This window comes from Coregonus lavaretus (genome assembly GCF_964263955.1).
Source record: "Coregonus lavaretus genome assembly, chromosome: 33".
Classification (NCBI taxonomy): domain Eukaryota; kingdom Metazoa; phylum Chordata; class Actinopteri; order Salmoniformes; family Salmonidae; genus Coregonus; species Coregonus lavaretus.
Window position 1 is genome coordinate 8,993,649 of NC_140020.1, and position 21,067 is coordinate 9,014,715.

Consider the following 21,067-nt stretch of genomic DNA (forward strand, 5'->3'; position numbering starts at 1 on the left):
TAAAAAAACACAGATATCCTTATTTTTATTTATTGGGACATTTTTCAACCATAGAACTGACTGTAACAAAGTGGCAGATACAGTATCATTACCTGGGTGAGTCATGTAAGTAGATATCATTTATTGAATTTGGATGAAAGTCCATATAGCATTTCAAACCAAACAGTGACTGACTCGTCATCAAAAAGGACAATTTATTAGATCTGTCAATATTATGTACAATGATATTCTCTAAGCTTTCACACATCAAACCCTAAAAATAAAACTAGTCCTAATAACACTTCATTTTCTAATGCAGACTGGGGAAATACGGTCGTTACCACAACCACAGTCGTAAACCCTACTGATTTTTACAATTTATTAACCCTCACACTGCCCTTATGCCTAACCATAACCTTAAATTAAGACCAATTTGTTTTCGTTAATTTTTGCCAATTTTGACTTTGTGGCTGTGGTAACTAGTGACAACCGAGAAATAAATGTATTTGTTTTCAAAAGTGTCAGAGCCACCATCTACTGTTATTCTATATCTTCTGGTCTGACAGGATGTGGTATAGGAATGATGGACTTCCTCTCTGCGTCTCTCGACAAGGCTTTCCTCATATCTGCAGAGAAGGACAAAGAGTGAGTACATATCCACATAATGATTGTCTGAGTTACAGTAATGTTTACATTGATTTGAAGGGGTTCATATTACCATAGGCGTCTTCATCCGGTTCTCCATTGCTAGCAGAATAGTACTCTATCACGGTCCTGTAAACGCTGTAGCCTAGCTGTTTGTACATGTTCACCGCCACTTGATTGGAGACTCGCACAAACAGATCAACAAAGAACCCGCCCTTCCTAAACAACAGTGAAACCGACAATAGTGAGGCAAAGAAGTAGATCTAGCAGAGCTGGGATGACAAACAGAAAATTATCGACACCGATCCCTTATCACAAGCATTTTGTTGATATCGTTCATTACGATAAGTAGTCTATACTAGAGAAATGTGAAGTTTGAAATGAACTAAGTTTGCTAATATGGGTGATTGTTAATGGGACAATTGATGGCTACAACCATCAAACTAGTAGTAGTTTAAAGGATCATTTAAAAAAAGCGGTGCACATTAGTGTTATAAACATATCCTTATATTTATCACCAAGGCATCTCAGCTCTACTCTAATGTGGTTATTGTTCAGTAGGGTACAAAAAAACGGAAAACTCCCGAGTTTCTTATTGGACCAGGTAGTCCAGCGTTTCCCAACTCTGTCCTGGGGACCCCAAGGGGTGCACGTTTTGTTTTTTGACCTAGGACGACACAGCTGATTCAAATAACCAACTCATCATCAAGCTTTGATTTGTGGAATCAGCTGTGTAGTGCTAGTGCAAAAACCAAAACGTGCACCCAGGAGGGGCCCCAAGACCGAGTTTGGGAAAAGCTGAGGTAGTCACTCCCTGTTTCAGTAAAAAAAAAAAAAAAATATGTGATGCCAAATTAACACCACCCTGATCTTAGTAACCTGAAGCATTAGAAGTCAGCCCCACCTTTCTGAGATCTCCTCCAGCATCTCCATAAGCTTGGCTGCCAGTCCCAGTCGTCTGAACTCTGGGGCCACAGAGAGAGCTGTGACGTGGCCATGCCACTCTTCTCGCGCCACTGATCCCTCTGCCTTTCCCATGACTGAGGATAGTCAGAAGTGTCATTTTGATGGAGGCTATACAGAATGTATGCCTTTGTTATTGCATTTTCTCTAAAGCAATCATCATATTGCTAGGTGTGTATGACATGCAGGCCTACTTACTGTAACCCATCAATTCACCACCAGGGGCCTCTGCAACAATGAAGTACTCTGGCCAGTGGGCCAGGTACTGTAGGTAAAATGGGATTCCATACTGTGAAAGAAAGTTAAGGACAGCTTGTCTTCTCCTGATAAAAAGACAAAGACTATCTGGGGTTTCTGTGCATGATGGTGGTATGTTATTACAATGCTGGGGAACAATTTGTACTGAACAGCAGCATGTGAAAGGATACAGTCTCTGTCAATGGATCCAAGTTGCTGTGAAGAGACAAACAAATACTGAGATGTTTTGTGCATTCAATGCAATGCACCGATGATGAGGGGCAGCAGACTTCACAGTTTACTCAACTGTCGTTATGCTCAACGTTACCTATCTAACTGTTAGCTAGCTGGCTCTACCTAGCCAGCTAATCTTGGAAAGCTTGCTTAGTTAGCTAGTTAGATAGCTAGTGAGCTATTATTGTCCATACAATATCAAATAATGTATCTTATATCAACATAGTTGACTAGTCTAAGCTTGGTAGCAGATAGTCTAAAGATATGCATCGCACTGTATGATAATTAGCTTCTGGCTAGCTAGCTATACTTGCAACTAGCCAACAAGCAATTGCTATTGTTCATTAAAACATAATGACGATGTAGCTAGATGGGTAACCTATTCAACATTATTAGGAAAAAAAATCGAAATTAACTCACATGTTATTGAATTTGAACAAATCATCGCATGTGAAAGCTCGTAATGTTGTCATTTTGGCTGTACAGGTGCCGCGTTCAATGCTAGTCGGAACTCGGATACTCGGAAATGTTCTACTTGCTGATTCGTTGAACGCGGCACAAATGTATGTGACCCTTCAACTTTAGCATCAACAAAAACGTCGATGCCCTCCTTCGTCAGGGAGGTGTCATTGTCTGTTGATTTACTGCCATCTGCTGTTGGACTGAGAAATAGCAGACAAACTTTAGTAGAACCCAAGATGAGAACATGTAATGATGATGAGCCATGCCTAGAATGATTTTTCGAGGATTTGTACAAATGAGCCATCTAATACATTTTGTCTGGTAAATTTAATTAAATATTAATGAATTACTTTGCGATAATGAAATCACAACCAAATAGATAGCTTAATCAATGCTTGATACTCGTGTCCAATTAAAAATGCATTCATTAGCTAATTGAAAAACCATTAGCTACATTGAAAAACCATACCTGGCTAAGTAGCCTATGACAAAAAAAGTTGCAGAAATTGAACTACAATTTTCCCAACACAAAAATATTGATTGAACAAGAACATGTTTTTGAACAGGAACATATATTTTTTTAAGAGAGGTGTTTTTTTTCTTAGAAATTCCCTTTGGTATGGTTGATGGAGAGCATAACATATATTCCCTGGTGACAGAGTAGGTGGAGTTACTTTAGCACAGGTATGAAGACTGTCCCTGAAACAACTTGGTTCCATTGATCAATGAAGCACTTTGCTGTGTGGTTCAGGCAAATGGAGTGGTTTCAAGCGTTTGGATTTCTTGGATTATTTGTCATTTTCACCCCAAGTTATGGCTAAATATAGTACTTCAAAAGTATTCTAGACAAATGTACTTATAATCCTATACTTTTTCCATTATAGAAGATACTTATTTGTCGTTATAGGCGATTTAAAATGGTTGAATTGCCTCCCCTATTTTCTAACTTCGCCATCCTCTTATCTCTTTCAGCCCCGCCCCCAGGCCTCCAGCCCGGCCCCCGGCCCCCAGCCCGGCCCCCAGCCCCCGGCCCCCAGCCCGGCCCCCGGCCCCCAGTCCGGCCCCCGGCCTCCAGCCCGGCCCCCGGCCCCCAGCCCTTCATACCCGACTTCTGTTCCGAGGGTGCTACGGCCTGGTGCCCCCATCACACTATCAGTCACTATCTTCACCATCGCTGTGGAAGTCCAAGTTGTTACTGAGATTGTTAACGGCAACAATACTGTAGTCTCAGACGCAACCATAATTCAAGGAGGTGTATTATTTTCAACTCAACATTTCATATTTCTATAAATGTTTTTAAATGTTTGCTTGACTTTGTTTCACACACCAAGCAGCAACCTTGCCTTTTCTGCTATAATGATTTTGTATGACTATCAGTGCTGTAACTAAATTGATGATAAACTTCCCTTTGTCTTTATCCAACTTTATAAAGGTTATACTGAGCTGCTAGTTCTTTCACCAGTAAGTATTACTTTTTCTGATATTTATAATGTGCATGCCAATACAATATGAAAAATATTCATTTCATAAAAGTAGCAATTAGATGTCACTGGCATTGTTATTGCATTGATACAACTTAGTCAAAGCTATCATATACACTACTGGTCAAAAGTTTTAGAACACCTACTCATTCAAGGATTTGTCTTTATTGTTTTACTATTTTCTACATTGTAGAATAATAGTGAAGACATCAAAACTAATGAATAACACATGGAATCATGTAGTAACCAAAAAAGGTGTTCAACAAATCCAAATATATTTTATATTTCAGATTCTTCAAATAGCCACCCTTTGCCTTGATGACAGCTTTGCACACTCTTGGCATTCTCTCAACCAGCTTCACCTGGAATGCTTTTCCAACAGTCTTGAAGGAGTTCCCACATATGCTGTGCACTTGTTGGCTGCTTTTCCTTCACTCTGCGGTCCGACTCATCCCAAACCATCTCAATTTGGTTGAGGTCGGGGGATTGTGGAGGCCAAGTCATCTGATGCAGCACTCCATCACTCTCCTTCTTGGTAAAATAGCCCTTACACAGCCTGGAGGTGTGTTGGGTCATTGTCCTGTTGAAAAACAAATTATTGTCCCACTTAGCCCAAACCAGATGGGATGGCGTATCGCTGCAGAATGCTGTGGTAGCCATGCTGGTTAAGTGTGCCTTGAATTCTAAATAAATCACAGACAGTGTCACCAGCAAAGCACCCCTACACCATAACACCTCCTCCTCCATGCTTTACGGTGGGAAATACACATGCAGAGATCATCCGTTCACCCACACCGCGTCTCACAAAGACATGGCGGTTGGAACCAAAAATCTCAAATTTGGACTCCAGACCAAAGGACACATTTCCACCGGTCTAATGTCCATTGCTCGTGTTTCTTGGCCCAAGTAAGTCTCTTCTTATTATTGGTGTCCTTTAGTAGTGGTTTCTTTGCAGCAATTCGACCATGAAAGCCTGATTCACACAGTCTCCTCTGAACAGTTGATGCTGAGATGTGTCTGTTACTTGAACTCTGTGAAGCATTTATTTGGGCTGCAATTTCTGAGGCTGGTAACTCTAATGAACTTCTCCTCTGCAGCAGAGGTAACTGAGAGACAGTTTCATCATAGGGCTTGATGGTTTTTGCAACTGCACTTGAAGACGCTTTCAAAGTTCTTGACATTTTCTGTATTGACTGACCTTCATGTCTTAAAGTAATGATGGACTGTCATTTCTCTTTGCTTATTTGAGCTGTTCTTGACATAATATGGACTTGGTCTTTTACCAAATAGGGCTTTCAACCCCAAAAGCTTGTCCACGTTTATTCAGACAGACAAGGCCAACTACGACAGGTCATGGAAAGTCGGGCAGTGTCCATTCACCCAGCCATATAAGAGCAAGATCGATATTATCATTAAGGTGTGTGTTACTAGGTAACATACCAAGGGGGTATTGTATGAACATTCTGTGTGGAAGTGATAGCAGATAGATGATTGGACCTTAGGATATGGAACTGTGATGGACAGTTGATAATTCTAATTTCCTTTTATAAATGCCGTGAGCCAGGATCCCAAGGCAAACATGATCCGGCAGTGGTTGTCATTGGACAGTGTTTTGGGGGTTGTGTCCAAAGAGTTTCAGCTGTCTGAGAATCCACCCCTTGGCAAGTTGACCATTTTGACTTCCATCAATGTGACTCCTATTAAATTTGAAAGGACCATGCCAACATATTGCTTCTCAAAACCACTTTGAGTTGCTATTAAAACTTCATTAAAGCTTTTCAGGATGACTCCGGCTACATTTCATCTTGACAAGGCTGCATTTCATTCAGGAAACCATTGTTCACAGATAGCCTTGGGGCTTTAATGTGTTTTTTGTCCGCAAATGTTTTCATCATTAGGAAGAATTGACACTAAATACTCACAATGAATTAGTGTTATTTAAAAACGTCTTCTGTGAAATGTGTCTTCTGTGAACTATAACACAAAGACAGCCCACCGTATGTTGTTTTAATCAATATAGAGTAGATAACTGAAACCAAACTCAAAATGTCCAGCAGTTTTAAGTCTTACTGTCGAAGGGGCAGAAAAAAAACAATAACCAGAGTTAATTTGTCAGTGTGCTGAAATGTGGTTATCCCTCGCATTGTCTCCCTGTGTTGCAGGAAATTGTGAGTGAAAATAAATTCAATGTGGATCATCATGGTAAAGGTGCTTTCATCAACGTTAAATTGTAGTTAAGATAAGTTAAGCGCCTTGACCTTTTCCATAAGTTCTGGTTCCTCCCTCTATTGTTCATAAGATAGTTAAATGACCCACCAGAGGAAACTCACTGACTTCCCTGCCATGGACCTGGTTGTTATTTGGCCTCATTTTGAACAGGACTAAAGCTGAACTATTTCCCCTGACATTTTGTTCATTTATTTATTTACATAAACCAAACACAGTCAATATGGTACATTTTAGACTGTAACTAAATATGCTGTGATTGAACTGTATAGCCTATACAGATTGTGTACTTCCATATACCTTGAATGAAAATACACATTTTGAAATCTTTGCTGAGGTAGTGTGTGATTGTAATCCATTGACATTCATGTCCTGTGTGTTTGTTTCAGTGCTGCCCAGGTTTGAAGTGCTGAGGGCTGGTGCTGATAGAGGCCCTCAGTGTCCTCCATCATGACGATAGTCTCCATTATGACAATAGTCTCCATCATGACGATAGTCTCTATCATGACGATAATCTCCATCATGACAATAGTCTCTATCATGACGATAATCTCCATCATGACGATTGTCTCCATCATGACGATAGTCTCTATCATGACGATAATATCCATCATGATGATAGTCTCTATCATGACGATAGTCTATCATGACGATAGTCTCCATCATGACGATAGTCTCCATCATGACGATAATCAAATGCCCCACTGCTGCTACTCACTGTTTATTATCTATGCATAGTCACTTTACCCCTACCTACATGTACAAACTACCTGGACTAACCTGTACCCCCTCACATGGCCTCGGTACGGTACTCCTGTACACAGCCTCATTATTGTTATTTTATTGTCTTACTTGTTTTTTGTTGTTGTTCTTTTTACTTTAGTTTATTTTGTAAATATTTTCTTAACTCTATTTTCTTAACTGCATTGTTGGTTAAGGGCTTGTAAGTAAGCATTTCATGGTAATCTACACCTGTTGTATTTGGCACATGTGACAAATACAAATTTGATTTGATATGGGGCACGGTCACTGCTAAGCATGGACGGCTTGTTCAATAGGGCGATATGGGCGACGCACTGCCAAACGGGAAAAGGAAGGGATTTTTTTTCTAATCAATTATATCACGGCAACAGCAGTTATCAGTGTTGACGTCTGATCTGCCAGCCACTAAATGTCAAATCAGGCTAAAGTCGTGCTTCAAATGGCCCCGCCCGTTTTTTGGGCGATTTCAGTCAGGTTGAAAATCGCCCAGAAGTCTCTCATAGCCTGTCATGTAAAATCTATTTTTTTCACATTTCAAAGCTTTCAATACATTCTCTATGGGTGTCTGTGTGCATGCACTTACGCGCTTTCGTCATACGTGACGTAACTTTGAACGTAACTAAGACAATGGCGGCTACCAGCGTCTATGTTGCGACCTGCAGTGTGGCGTTATTTTATGTTTTTAATTTGTAGACTTAGTTTACAAACATTCTGCAAACATTCTGCTTTGGACTGATCTTCGGTTTTGGACTGATCTTGTTGATCGTGTACATACCCGCTACGAACGGACTAAATAATGAAAACGCTGCTGGCAGCAAAATCCCAATACAGCTGGGAGACTTGACTGGATGACAGAGTCCCGGACAGAGAGGTGGAGCCGGCCAACTTCACCCTGGTCAGAGCGGACCGCGATCCTGGTAAGAGAGCGACTCTGTACCCCGACATTGAACTGCTTTCTGTGTCATTGAACCTTACTATTGTTGATAAAACAAGTTTACTGGAGAATGGAGAAAAAGTAGAGACTTTTGGACAAGGTGGATAATTGTATAATATAAGGCAGTTTATTCAGAGGTAAAGATATCTGGAATCGCGTGCACGGACCCGTTCGTCAAACTCGTAGGGAGTTTATCAGAAGAGCCCCTAAACATTGTGTGCTGACATTTTATACAATAAAATGAAGTAGGTTGAATCTAGTAGTTCTGATCTTCTGATTGGTCCTGATGAGTTGGGCGATGTCACCTCCAGGCTAGTGTCACTGTTGCATTGGCTCTGAGTCGGGTTCTCTGTCTTCAGATGTTCAGCCTAAGAGAAGAGGATTTGTGTGTGTGTGTGTGTGTTTGTTATCAGTGTGTGTGTGTGTGTGTGTGTTTGTTATCAGTGATGATGTGTGTGTGTGTGTGTGTGTGTGTGTTTATCAGTGATGATGTGTGTGTGTGTGTGTGTGTGGGTGTGTGTGTGTGTTATCAGGGCAAGAACTCGTGAGTTGGAAGAACTGAGAGACCTATGGCGTGGGTGTTATCCTTAGCCACCTGCTGACAAGGCTGACAAGATAGGACTCTTGTTCATTGTATTGAATACAAAGGCCCAACACAAAATGGGTCATGCACAAGATTTTAGTCAGACCAAGCTATAACATTATATATTTACTACGACAGTACATTCAACCAAAAGCTAATATAACAAAGGCATCAGAGATTATTTATAATCTGTCACAGAAACTGGAATCCATCTCCCCAGATCAGTCAATAAATGCTTCTGGTATTGATTTATATGCTGCCCCTGTCTTCATGTTGTTGCTGGACATATCTTTTTTTAAATGTGTGTAGGTCACCTAAATCATCAGAAAAATTGCCCCTCCTGAGAATTTTTTCAGGAGCCGCCACTGCTGCTAAGTAAATCTGTTTGATCATGATTTACCTTATGGTTTAAACAAGGCTATGTGTTTTGTACACACATACTTGAAGAAATAGTATGTTATACGCCCATATGGGCTGTGCACCAAATGGTACGATACTGAAATAAAATAAATAAATAGAAACGATTTGGTTCTGATCATTTAAATGGCCCACTGCAGCAAGAGTATTGTAATCTACTCTCTATCACACAGATACATGTATAGGAAGCCTGTGCAAGGTCACATGAACATAACATCCTTGCAAAATGTTCATGGTAGCGATGTGATTTATGATGAACACAAAGAGGTAAGTTTGTCCCCACAAAACACCCAAAGCGATGCTTTTGTACAGATCTCTGACAGATGATTCAATGTTCATCTCATTTAATTAATACGTTTTTGATACAGATTGACGGCTCCACGGATTCCTCTTTTGATGTGGGTCGGCAGGTACGGTTAAGAGCATTGGGCCAGTAACCGAAAGGTCACTGGTTCGAATCCTCAAGCCGACTAGGTGAAAAATCTGTCTATGTGCCCTTGAGCAAGGCACTTAACCCTAATTGCTCATGTAAGTCGCTCTGGATAAGAGTGTCTGCTAAATGACTAAATTGTAAATGTAATGTGCCTGACTACCGGGACATGTATAAACGATCTGCAGACTACATGTAAGAGGATTATGAGTACAATGAGTTTCTCACCATCATGGTCTATGTCCCTGACAGGTAATCATACAGTTATTTGAAATAATTTAAGTTAGATTCTGTACACTCATCTTTCTTATTGAGAATGAAGAGTAAGTCTCTCATTCAGAGTGTACTGTTACTGATTTATTGGGTCTATTGTTTATAGATTTTTAAGGACTGACCTATCACAGCACTATGGAAGTGGCTGTGATTAAATATAGATATAACCTTGCCTTCTGTGGATATCCCAGCTACAGTGCATGCGGAAAGTATTCAGACCCCTTGACTTTTTCCACATTTTGTTAAGTTACAGCCTTATTCTCAAATGGATAAAAAAAAAAATATATATATATATCTCATCAATCTACGTACAATACCCCATAATGAAAAAGCGAAAACAGGTTCTTAGAAACATTCACATAAGTATTCAGACCCTTGGCTATTAGACTAAGAATTGAGCTCAGATGCATCCTGTTTCCATTGATCATCCTTGAGATGTTACAGTGGGGGAAAAAAGTATTTAGTCAGCCACCAATTGTGCAAGTTCTCCCACTTAAAAAGATGAGAGAGGCCTGTAATTTTCATCATAGGTACACATCAACTATGACAGACAAATTGAAAAAAAAAAATCCAGAAAATCACATTGTAGGATTTTTTATGAATTTATTTGCAAATTATGGTGGAAAATAAGTATTTGGTCACCTACAAACAAGCAAGGTTTCTGGCTCTCACAGACCTGTAACTTCTTCTTTAAGAGGCTCCTCTGTCCTCCACTCGTTACCTGTATTAATGGCACCTGTTTGAACTTGTTATCAGTATAAAAGACACCTGTCCACAACCTCAAACAGTCACACTCCAAACTACACTATGGCCAAGACCAAAGAGCTGTCAAAGGTCACCAGAAACAAAATGTAGACCTGCACCAGTCTGGGAAGGCTGAATCTGCAATAGGTAAGCAGCTTGGTTTGAAGAAATCAACTGTGGGAGCAATTATTAGGAAATGGAAGACATACAAGACCACTGATAATCTCCCTCGATCTGGGGCTCCACGCAAGATCTCACCCCGTGGGGTCAAAATGATCACAAGAACGGTGAGCAAAAATCCCAGAACCACACGGGGGGACCTAGTGAATGACCTGCAGAGAGCTGGGACCAAAGTAACAAAGCCTACCATCAGTAACACACTACGCCGCCAGGGACTCAAATCCTGCAGTGCGAGACGTGTCCCCCTGCTTAAGCCAGTACATGTCCAGGCCCGTCTGAAGTTTGCTAGAGTGCATTTGGATGATCCAGAAGAGGATTGGGAGAATGTCAGATGGTCAGATGAAACCAAAATAGAACTTTTTGGTAAAAACTCAACTCGTCGTGTTTGGAGGACAAAGAATGCTGAGTTGCATCCAAAGAACACCATACCTACTGTGAAGCATGGGGATGGAAACATCATGCTTTGGGGCTGTTTTTCTGCAAAGGGACCAGGACGACTGATCCGTGTAAAGGAAAGAATGAATGGGGCCATGTATCATGAGATTTTAAGTGAAAACCTCCTTCCATCAGCAAGGGCATTGAAGATGAAACATGTTTGGGTCTTTCAGCATGACAATGATCCCAAACACACCGCCCGGGCAACGAAGGAGTGGCTTCGTAAGAAGCATTTCAAGGTCCTGGAGTGGCCTAGCCAGTCTCCAGATCTCAACCCCATAGAAAATCTTTGGAGGGAGTTGAAAGTCTGTGTTGCCCAGCGACAGCCCCAAAACATCACTGCTCTAGAGGAGATCTGCATGGAGGAATGGGCCAAAATACCAGCAACAGTGTGTGAAAACCTTGTGAAGACTTACAGAAAACGTTTGACCTGTGTCATTGCCAACAAAGGGTATATAACAAAGTATTGAGAAACTTTTGTTATTGACCAAATACTTATTTTCCACCATAATTTGCAAATAAATTCATTAAAAATCCTACAATGTGATTTTCTGGATTTTTTTTTCTCATTTTGTCTGTCATAGTTGACGTGTACCTATGATGAAAATTACAGGCCTCTCTCATCTTTTTAAGTGGGAGAACTTGCACAATTGGTGGCTGACTAAATACTTTTTTTCCCCACTGTATATACAACTTGATTGGAGTCCACCTGTGTTAAATTCAATTGATTGGACATGATTTGGAAAGGCACACACCTGTCTATATAAGGTCTCACAGTTGACAATGCATGTCAGAGCAAAAACCAAGCCAAGAGGTCGAAGGAATTGTCCGTAGAGCTCCGAGACAGGATTGCGTCGAGGCACAGATCTGGGGAAGGGTACCAAAACATTTCTGCAGCATTGAAGGTCCCCAAGAACACAGTGGCCTCCATCATTCTTAAATGGAAGAAGTTTGGAACCACCAAGACTCTTCCTAGAGCTGGCCGCCCGGGCCAAACTGAGCAATCGGGGGAGAAGGGCCTTAGTCAGAGAGGTGACCAAGAGCCCGATGGTCACTCTGACAGAGCTCCCGAGTTCCTCTGTGGAGATGGGAGAACCTTCCAGAAGGACAAGCATTTCTGCAGCACTCCACCAATCAGGCCTTTATGGTAGAGTGGCCAGAAGGAAGCCACTCCTCAGTAAAAGGCACATGACAGCTCGCTTGGAGTTTGCCAAAGGCACCTAAAGGACTCTCAGACCATGAGAAACAAGATTCTCTGGTCTGATGAAACCAGATTAAACTCTTTGGCCTGAATGCCAAGCGTCACGTCTGGAGGAAACCTGGCACCATCCCTACGGTGAAGCATGGTGGTGGCAGCATCATGCTGTGGGGATGTTTTTCAGTGGCAGGGACTGGGATACTAGTCAGGATCGACGGAAAGATGAATGGAGCAAAGTACAGAGAGATCCTTGATGAAAACCTGCTCCAGAGTGCTAAGGACCTCAGACTGGGGCGAAGGTTCACCTTCAAACAGGACAACGACCCTAAGCACATAGCCAAGACAACGCAGGAGTGGCTTCGGGACAAGTTTCTGAATGTCCTTGAGTGGCCCAGCCAGAGCCCGGACTTGAACCCGATCGAACATCTCTGGAGAGACCTGAAAATAGCTGTGCAGCAACGCTCCCCATCCAACCTGACAGAGCTTGAGAGGATCTGCAGAGAAGAATGGGAGAACCTCCCCAAATACAGGCGTGCAAAGATTATAGCGTCATACCCAAGAATACTCAAGGCTGTAATCACTGTCAAAGGTGCTTCACCAAAGTACTGAGTAAAGGGTCTGAATACTTATGTAAATGTGATATTTCAGTTTTATATTTTTAATAAATTAGCAAAAATGTCTAAAAGCCTGTTTTGCTTTGACATTATGGGGTATTGTGTGTAGATTGATGAGGGAAAAAACCAATTCAATCCATTTTAGAATAAGGCTGTAACGTAACAAAATGTGGAAAAGGTCAAGGGGTCTGAATACTTTCCGAATGCACTGCTGAGGTAAGGGAAACAATGACGAGTCTATATTGTTTAGATATTGTGTGGGAATAATGCAAAACTTTATGCATAATATAATGTATATTATAATGCATAATCTTTACATTTTTTGTATTTGATTCCGGATCCCCATTAGCTGCTGATACAGTAGGTTAAGTCACCTGTTCTATTACGACTCTTGTTTTCATGCAGTGTGATCAGAGATACATGAGTAGGGCATATCACGGTTTCAGACTACCTCATATCAATGCCACGGTAACAAGGGTACAACTATAAGTGTCTGAAAGTGTTGTTGAAGTCTCCCGAGCCATAACCAAGTGTCTTCGAACTCTGTGCCCTACTACTCCAATTTTCAACACAAGAGACAATAGTAGTCATTACTGCATGATTACTGATGTATGGATTTCGTCACGTAGACGTTTAGTTACAAACATCGTGTTTGTGCAGCTGAAAATATCCACGTACAACAAGCGGCCCCTGACTCAAGAGGATCAGGGGAAGACTGTTACAATCTCCAAAACACAAGACAGACAGTCCATGTAGCTGGAAGTTGGATGACTCAGGGTTAATGCTGCCTCGTGTGCAGCTGAACTCTTCTGGTTCTGAACTCCCTCCAATGCCAGACGAGATACCTGTCCAGACAATGGTTTTACATTTGCCTGCAGGCAGGGTCCTCCCCATTCACATACAGCTCTCAGACGAGGTGGCAACACTCATTCTAGATCTAAGAGGCCTTTCAAAATGACTGTTTCAAAATCACTGCCAACGTCAAACAATGTAGCTCTCTTTGTATTGAAATGGAGCTTTGAGTGACACAGCAGTAGGCCTACAGATTCCACCTGTTTGGGATGAAATTTCATTTGTTTTTAGGCATCCTTCGAGGACAGCTATAAGTGGCTTCGGGACAAGTGTCTGAATGTCCTTGGGTGGCCCAGCCAGAGCCCAGACTTGAACCCGATCGAACATCTCTGGAGAGACCTGAAAATAGCAGCGACGCTCCCCATCCAACCTGACTACTCTACTCTACTCTACTCTCTGTACTCTTTTGTGTTTTCAGCTCAAAGTGTTCCAGGACTTCTTCCTGTCCTTGAATCTACCTGCTTTCATAATCCGAGGCGAGCTGCTGCTTGTGGAGGTCACTCTCTTCAAATACCTGGAAGAGGACCTTGAGGTGAGCTGCCTTCACTGTAGTCAATGCAGCTCTCAGATGTCTCTCTGGCATAGCCACTTTGATATTATTTACTGTGTTGAAAATCTTTCACTACAGTACAGTCCCTATTTTACACATTCACTGTAACATATTCACAAATGTTATCCTCCTTTAATGGAGAAGCAGTCAGAACTAGAATGAACCAGTTTGGGTCAGTTTGTATTATCTTTCATTAAAATGATCACCAGCACCAAACACCTCTAGGGTCATGCTAGAGGTATCAAAGCATTGAGCCCATTAATCCAACATGGACAATCACCACTACGTGGAGCAGGACATGAGACAGTCCTTGTATCATAGTTCTAATCTGTAATATTGTTACGACACAATGGCGACCCATCACGTTGTTTTGTCTGTCCAGACATTCCATGTCTTTTGATCTGGGTGACTTCCCGCTCGTCTCGTTGTTTTTCTCTCTGCTTTTTCTTATTATGTTCTGCTTGGTCATGGTGACTGTTGCTCAGAGTCACTCATTTGAGTTTGTCTTCCCGGACAATGAGGAGCTCTCTAAAGCCAGTACACGCACAGTGTCTGTGTGGAGTCAGAACGGAACCTCTGTCCTATTTCCCATCAGGCCACTGGCCCTGGTGGAGATCCCCGTCTCGGCTGTTGCCTCAGACGCCGTCAGCAAGATGGTTCTGGTCAAGTTACAGAACAGATAAAAAGTTTCACTTTACTTCAATAAACTTAGCGGTCAGTGAAAGCAATTTCTCTTTTCTCCTAATTGGAGTATCAAATTAAGTTGTTAGTTATTTCAGCTGATACATCTGTGACTAAACACACAAATCTTGTTCTTGTTAAACTTCTTCAAAGGACCTCTCTCTCCATCTCGCCCAGGTTGTATTACACGTCAATGTTTGTTTGTGTAATAATTTGTTTTGATAGGTTAAAGGACTTGAGCAGTCACTTTCAAAGACGATGTTTCTGGAGCCAGTGAGGTCAGTGAAAAGCCTCACCAGTGAAATGGCATTCAGCTTCCCTGCAGATGTTGTTGAGGGCAGTCAGAGAGCTCAAGTGACTGCAGTCGGTTTGTAAACACATCCAGCTTGACCTCTTCCACTCCACTCACAAGCTGGTGAACCCAAACTACATTCCTATGGTCTTATAACAAGCATATTTGACTTTTTATGAGCATTTTATCAATACTTTCCCTCCCATAGTATGGCTAAAAGTGAACACTCATTGGAAAAACTGACAGAGAATGACAAGCAAAGCCCAATGCCTCAAACAAGTTGAATTATAGATTTCAGTGAAAATAATGACGTTTGGAAATGCTTCTTTGTCTTTTTATGGTCAGCAGCTGTGTGGTTGTTTTCTTACCCTTCTAGAAATGGAACCCTAAAGAGTGGTGCATCTGTCATGCTAGTCAACCTATCAAACTAGCAGGCTACTCTGGTTGCTTGTATTTGCTGTCCTCATCGGTAAACATGATTGTTGTTTAAGTGGCAGCTCTTGTAAATATTAAAAGAAAACCATATCTGTTTGTTACTTGTAAGGCTGTGTTATCTCTCTCTCTCTCTCTCTCTCTCTCTCTCAATTCAATTTCAATTCAATTTAAGGGCTTTATTGGCATGGGAAACGTGTGTTAACATTGCCAAAGCAAGTGAAGTAGATAGTAAACAAAAGTGAAATAAACAATAAATATTAACAGTAAACATTACACTCAGAAGTTTCAAAAGAATAAAGACATTTCAAATGTCATATTATGTATATATACAGTGTTGTAACAATGTGCAAATAGTTAAAGTACAAATGGGAAAATAAATAAACATAAATATGGGTTGTATTTACAAATCTCTCTCTCTCTCTCTCTCTCTCTCTCTTTCTCTCTCTCTCCTTCTCTCTCTCTCTCTCTCCTTCTCTCTCTCTGTCGTTCTTTCTCTATTCTGTCTTAATTTTTTTCTGTATAAAAGGTGACATCCTTGGACCATCCATCACTGGCCTGGAGTCCCTCATCCATATGCCTTATGTAGGTGGGGAGCAGAACTTTTCCCCAACATCTATGTCATTGTATCTGACTGTGTCTGGACAAGTCGACCATGACATCTTGATTACAGTTTTTCTCGATTGCTAAGACACATTTCTTGAAAGCTGCTCTCCTTTTCTCTTAACTGTGAACACAAAACCCAATTTTCAAGCTACATTCACAAAACCTCAGACTCTTCTTGCAAAACCAAACTTTCACCTCAAAACAGTTCAATCTGTGCTCAAAACTGAACAATGTTGTCATATCGTGCCCCGAGTCAATCAAAATAAAAAACACTACTGAACAGTCACTAAACACTACGTAGAAAAATAGAAAACACAATGCTCAGGACATGAAGCTGGAGAAATAAATGTTTATTGTTCACTGTAGGCTAAATGCATGTTGCAAAACAAAACAAAAACTGTGCATTTAGCACTTGTACAAAAAGACAAAACAGAAATCTTGTGCATTCACATGTAGCACTTGTAAAAACAAACAGAAATCTTATGCGTTTGCCACTTGTGTACAGTAAGCCCATGTAAAAATAAAGTACAAAAATATACAAATAAGTGCATTACTCAGCCACAGCATCATGTCTCCGTACTGGGTCAGGCTACAGGACTTCATCCACATCACAGGCCACATTTTGTCTGGCCAGGCACCGGGGGAAAAAACCCCTGGCATGCCGTATCCAGGCTTGGCATGCCTCCACACCTATGTCACCACAGGCAAGTCCCATGGCTTGCAGGAGATTTACCCTGGTGTAAGGTTGGCGTTCATATACCTTCCACCGCCATGAGGAGAAGAATTCCTCAATGGGGTTTAGGAAAGGGGAGTACGGTGGAAGGCAAAGATTGATAAAACCTTGGTTCATATTGTACCACTCTCTAACCTGGAGGGCTCTGTGAAAACTCACATTGTCCCAAACAACAACATAGATGGGATGCTCATCCTGCTGCCCTAACAAAGCATCTCGCATGTGATTGAGGAAAATGAGGAGCTGGTGAGTGTTGTAGGGCCCCAGGTTGGCATGATGGTGGACAACCCCATGATTGCTGATGGCAGCACATAATGTGACATTGCCACCACGCTGCCCAGGAACACCAACAATGGCCCGATGGCCAATCACATTACGGCCTCTCCTTCTCCTTTTGGTGAGATTAAACCCAGCTTCATCCATGTAGATGTATTGATGGGGTCTTTCCATTGCATCCAGTTGAAAAACCCTCTGTAGAAATAGATATAGTTTTGTAAGTGATACGGAAAAAGTGATTTAGGCCACTACAGTAAATCACTACTTAGAGTAATCAACATTGAATGTGTCTGGATATATGCCAACCTGTACATACTGGAATCTTTGCTCTTTGACTCTGTCTGAGTTGCGATCAAAGGGCACTCTGTATAGCTGTTTCATGCGCAGTCTGTTGCGCTTGAGGACACGATCAACAGTAGAGAGGCTGACACTGTTGATACCCTCAAAATTTAAATGGTCCTCAATGATCTTCTGCTGAATTTCGCTCAGTTTAATGGCATTGTTCTCACGGACCATATCAACAATTAGGGTCTCCATGTGGCAGTCTTTCAATTCTACAAAAAGAGAACATGGAGTTACAAAAAATATACATGAAATACTAGGCCTACAAACAGTTAGACCAACCCTCCATTACAATACTACAGTACATTGGTACAGTGATGTACTGAAACATATATTTACTTACAGTATACTGTGGTACAGTATATAGTATGTCATACAGTAATTGCTGTCAACATTGACATACTGTACTATAATGTCAAAAAAAGGTAATTACCTGTTCTCTTCTCTAAATCTTCGGATTATGGTGGACACAGTGAATCTACTGATGTTTGGTTGTACCCTTTGTCCAGCCTCCCTCATGCTCATACCATGGACAAGAACATGGTCAATCACAGTAGCTCTGATTTAATCAGATATTACTGTTCTTTGTCTTCGCTGACCACCTCGACCACCTCGACCTCCTCTCACACAAACTCTTCCTCTCAGATTTCTATCCATTGTAGGGCCTCACAAACCAGTGCTCTCTGAACTGGCTTACTGTATATGTTCCCTCACATCATTAGCCACAAGTGTGATCAATTTTGAGTTGTTGTGTTCAAGTGGTGACACCTGTGCTCTAACTGTGTTTGACTTTTGTCACCTGTGCTCACCATTATGCAGCACGGGTGCATCACAATGAAAATGTGTTGGCAAGTTATGTCTAAACAGGTGAAAAGTGCTTATGGTTTTGCCAAAAGAGTGATTGATTCAATCAGTGGGTTCAGGAAACTGAGCATTTGGTTCAGACAATAGGGTTTAGTGTTTTAGCAATTGAGAAAAACTGTAAAGCCACGTTTTACATGATGAAAGGTGTGTTGCTAATATTCATACATTTACATTACATTTTAGTCATTTAGCAGACGCTCTTACCAACTTAGCTGAAATTCTATATTATATTGCCTAATAGTTCATAAAATGTAAATACAATTATACATATTACATAGACTAATACATACAATAAAATATATGTATGATATAGCCTAATAGTTAACCCTTTGGTTTCTTGCCCATGTAGGTTATGAGAGTGAACTGTCCTACCAGAGAGATGATGGTTCCTTCAGTGCCTCTGGAGATAGTCACTCCTCTGGAAGCACATGGTGAGTAACTCAGCCTGTTTGTGTGTATCTGTAACCCTTTATCCATATCTCCTCTCTGAAAGGCTCTCTGCGTTCGTACTGAAGTGCTTCCTGCAGGCGAGTCCCTTCATCTCCATCGACAGCAGAGTGCTCTCCAGTACTGCAACCTGGTTGGGGGCCCAGCAGGGGGATGACGGGGCCTTCATGGAGCCTGGCCGGGTCATCCACACTGAGCTTCAGCAAGGCCTGGATGGCCCCATATCTCTCACAACCTACTTGTGTACATGTTTATCTTAAAATGATAACTTTTTAAATGTCTAACAATTAAAATGTTCATGAAGCTATTCATGGAGCTATTGGAGGATGACAATTACAAGGTGGGAGTAATGCTACAATAAGACTCTGTGCTACATACAGTATGTGCTTTGGCCTTTGGTTTTCCAAGTCTGTTAAATCTCTTTGGTTGACCTTTTCTTTGTTTCTATTATTCAGAACATGTACGCAAGCCAGGTTTCCATTACTACAGCCTGTGTCTGGCCACTTACGCTCTGGCCAACAGTGAGAGCGCAGACCGAGCGCTGACACAGCTGATGGGATGAGCAGAGATTAGGGGTAAACACTTGGGGAGTTGGATGGAGGTGGGGATGGATGAGACTCCTCTGTTCTAAGGTGCTGCATATCTAAAAGCCAGTGGCGGTCAGTGCCGTTTAAGATGAGGGAGGCCGATTTTTTATTTTCACGAGCATGGCCTTATTTCTATTACAGCATATTGGATGACTCTCATTCATATTCCATACACCCAGTTCAATGTAACAGCGATAGATTTAGGCTACTACATGATACTAAAATGTTCCCTATACCCATCATGAGGTTGCTACAACCTAGCCTATGAATGAAAGTTTACAACGTAGGTGCACACAGGTCGACAGAAGAAATTTGAGGTGACAGACAGTGACACTTGGACAGACAGTGACATTCAACACCGCCTTGCACAAACTCCAGCTAGATGCACTCTTGACTGCATATAGCTGATATAGGGTGTAATCATTAGTCCAACAGTTGCAAACAAGAGTTTCTATTGGAAAAATTCACGTATATGTTTATCCCCATTTTGTTTTCCGTTTGCTTCCGTTTAAGATTTTTTTTCAACAGATTCAGCAGAATTAATACACCCCTGATCACGCGTAAACACAGTTCACTTTCATAGCAGCCACGTTGTATTCCTTCTCACATCTATCTATGCGCTCTCCTCCTCTCACCTCTTCCCTTCGCTTGTGGACTTCAATGCACAACATATCAGCTGTATGTGACCAGGCAAAAAAACCTTTCCAAGCCAAACAACTGCACACAGCCTACATCGTTGTCACCATATTAGCTAAAGTAACGTCATAGTCAGCATAGCTAATAGAACTAACGTGTTAGTAAACCCGCTACAATCATGCAGTAACATTACAGTGTACAGTCAGTAAGCAGTTACACCGGCGGGCCCTGTGGCAATAAATTAGTAATGCCAAAAGCTTACCTTGACTTGGAAGAGTTTCAGTGTTGTGTTGGAAAGTCATAGCCAGCTAGCTAACATAACATCCCTCTGAGCAGGGTGTTTCAGTAGGTTGAACTAGCTAGCTGCATTTGCTAGCTAAGTAAGTTAAATTTACTTATCCTTCATTTTGGAATAAATTAATTTGTTCAAAACTGTTCAACTATTGTCTTTCTCTCTCTTTGAGTCAACTACTCAACACATTTTATACACTGCAGTGCTAGCTAGCTGTAGTTTATGCTTTCAGTGCTAGATTAATTATCTGATACTTTGATTGGGTGGACATCATGTCAGTTCATGCTGCAAGTGCTCTGATAGGCTGGAGGACGTCCTCCGGAAGTTGTCATAATTACTGTGTAAGTCTATGGAAGGGGGTGAGAACAATGAGCCTCCTAGGTTTTGTATTGAAGTCAATGTACCCAGAGGAGGACGGAAGCCAGCTGTCCTCCGGCTACACCATGGTGCTACCCTACAGAGTGCTGTTGAGGCTACTGTAGACCTTCTTTGCAAAATAGTGTGTTTTAATCAGTTATTTGGTGACATGTGATTATATTTAGTATAGTTTATCTTAAAATGATAACTTTTTAAATGTCTTACAATTTAAATGTGTATGAAATTCACTGGGGAGGATGGTCCTCCCCTTCCTCCTCTGAGGAGGCTCCACTGCTAAAAGCATTTAAAGAGGACTCACTAGA

The 21,067-nt window shown here is 41.4% G+C and overlaps 1 protein-coding gene and 1 pseudogene across 2 annotated transcripts in view; one reads left to right on the forward strand and one right to left on the reverse strand.

Moving 5' to 3' along the window:
* Positions 1-14: 14 nt before the first annotated feature.
* naa20 (N-alpha-acetyltransferase 20, NatB catalytic subunit) lies at positions 15-2,619 on the reverse strand. The gene is made up of 6 exons (XM_084150878.1): positions 2,479-2,619; positions 2,016-2,040; positions 1,786-1,876; positions 1,529-1,664; positions 698-843; positions 15-605 (listed from the first exon to the last, which is right to left on the reverse strand). Exons 1-6 carry the CDS (start codon positions 2,529-2,531, stop codon positions 520-522), a joined length of 537 nt encoding a protein of 178 aa, XP_084007004.1. The 5' UTR covers positions 2,532-2,619; the 3' UTR covers positions 15-519.
* A 520-nt stretch (positions 2,620-3,139) lies between these two features.
* LOC311108130 (CD109 antigen-like) overlaps positions 3,140-21,067 on the forward strand; it is a 34,709-nt pseudogene continuing 16,781 nt past the window's right edge. Inside the window, exons 1-10 of the transcript in view lie at positions 3,140-3,172; positions 3,493-3,741; positions 5,566-5,691; positions 14,068-14,181; positions 14,664-14,861; positions 15,106-15,247; positions 16,134-16,276; positions 18,747-18,856; positions 18,919-19,115; positions 19,346-19,447. The product of the transcript in view is annotated as a CD109 antigen-like (transcript). The remainder of the gene's footprint in view (positions 3,173-3,492; positions 3,742-5,565; positions 5,692-14,067; positions 14,182-14,663; positions 14,862-15,105; positions 15,248-16,133; positions 16,277-18,746; positions 18,857-18,918; positions 19,116-19,345; positions 19,448-21,067) is intronic.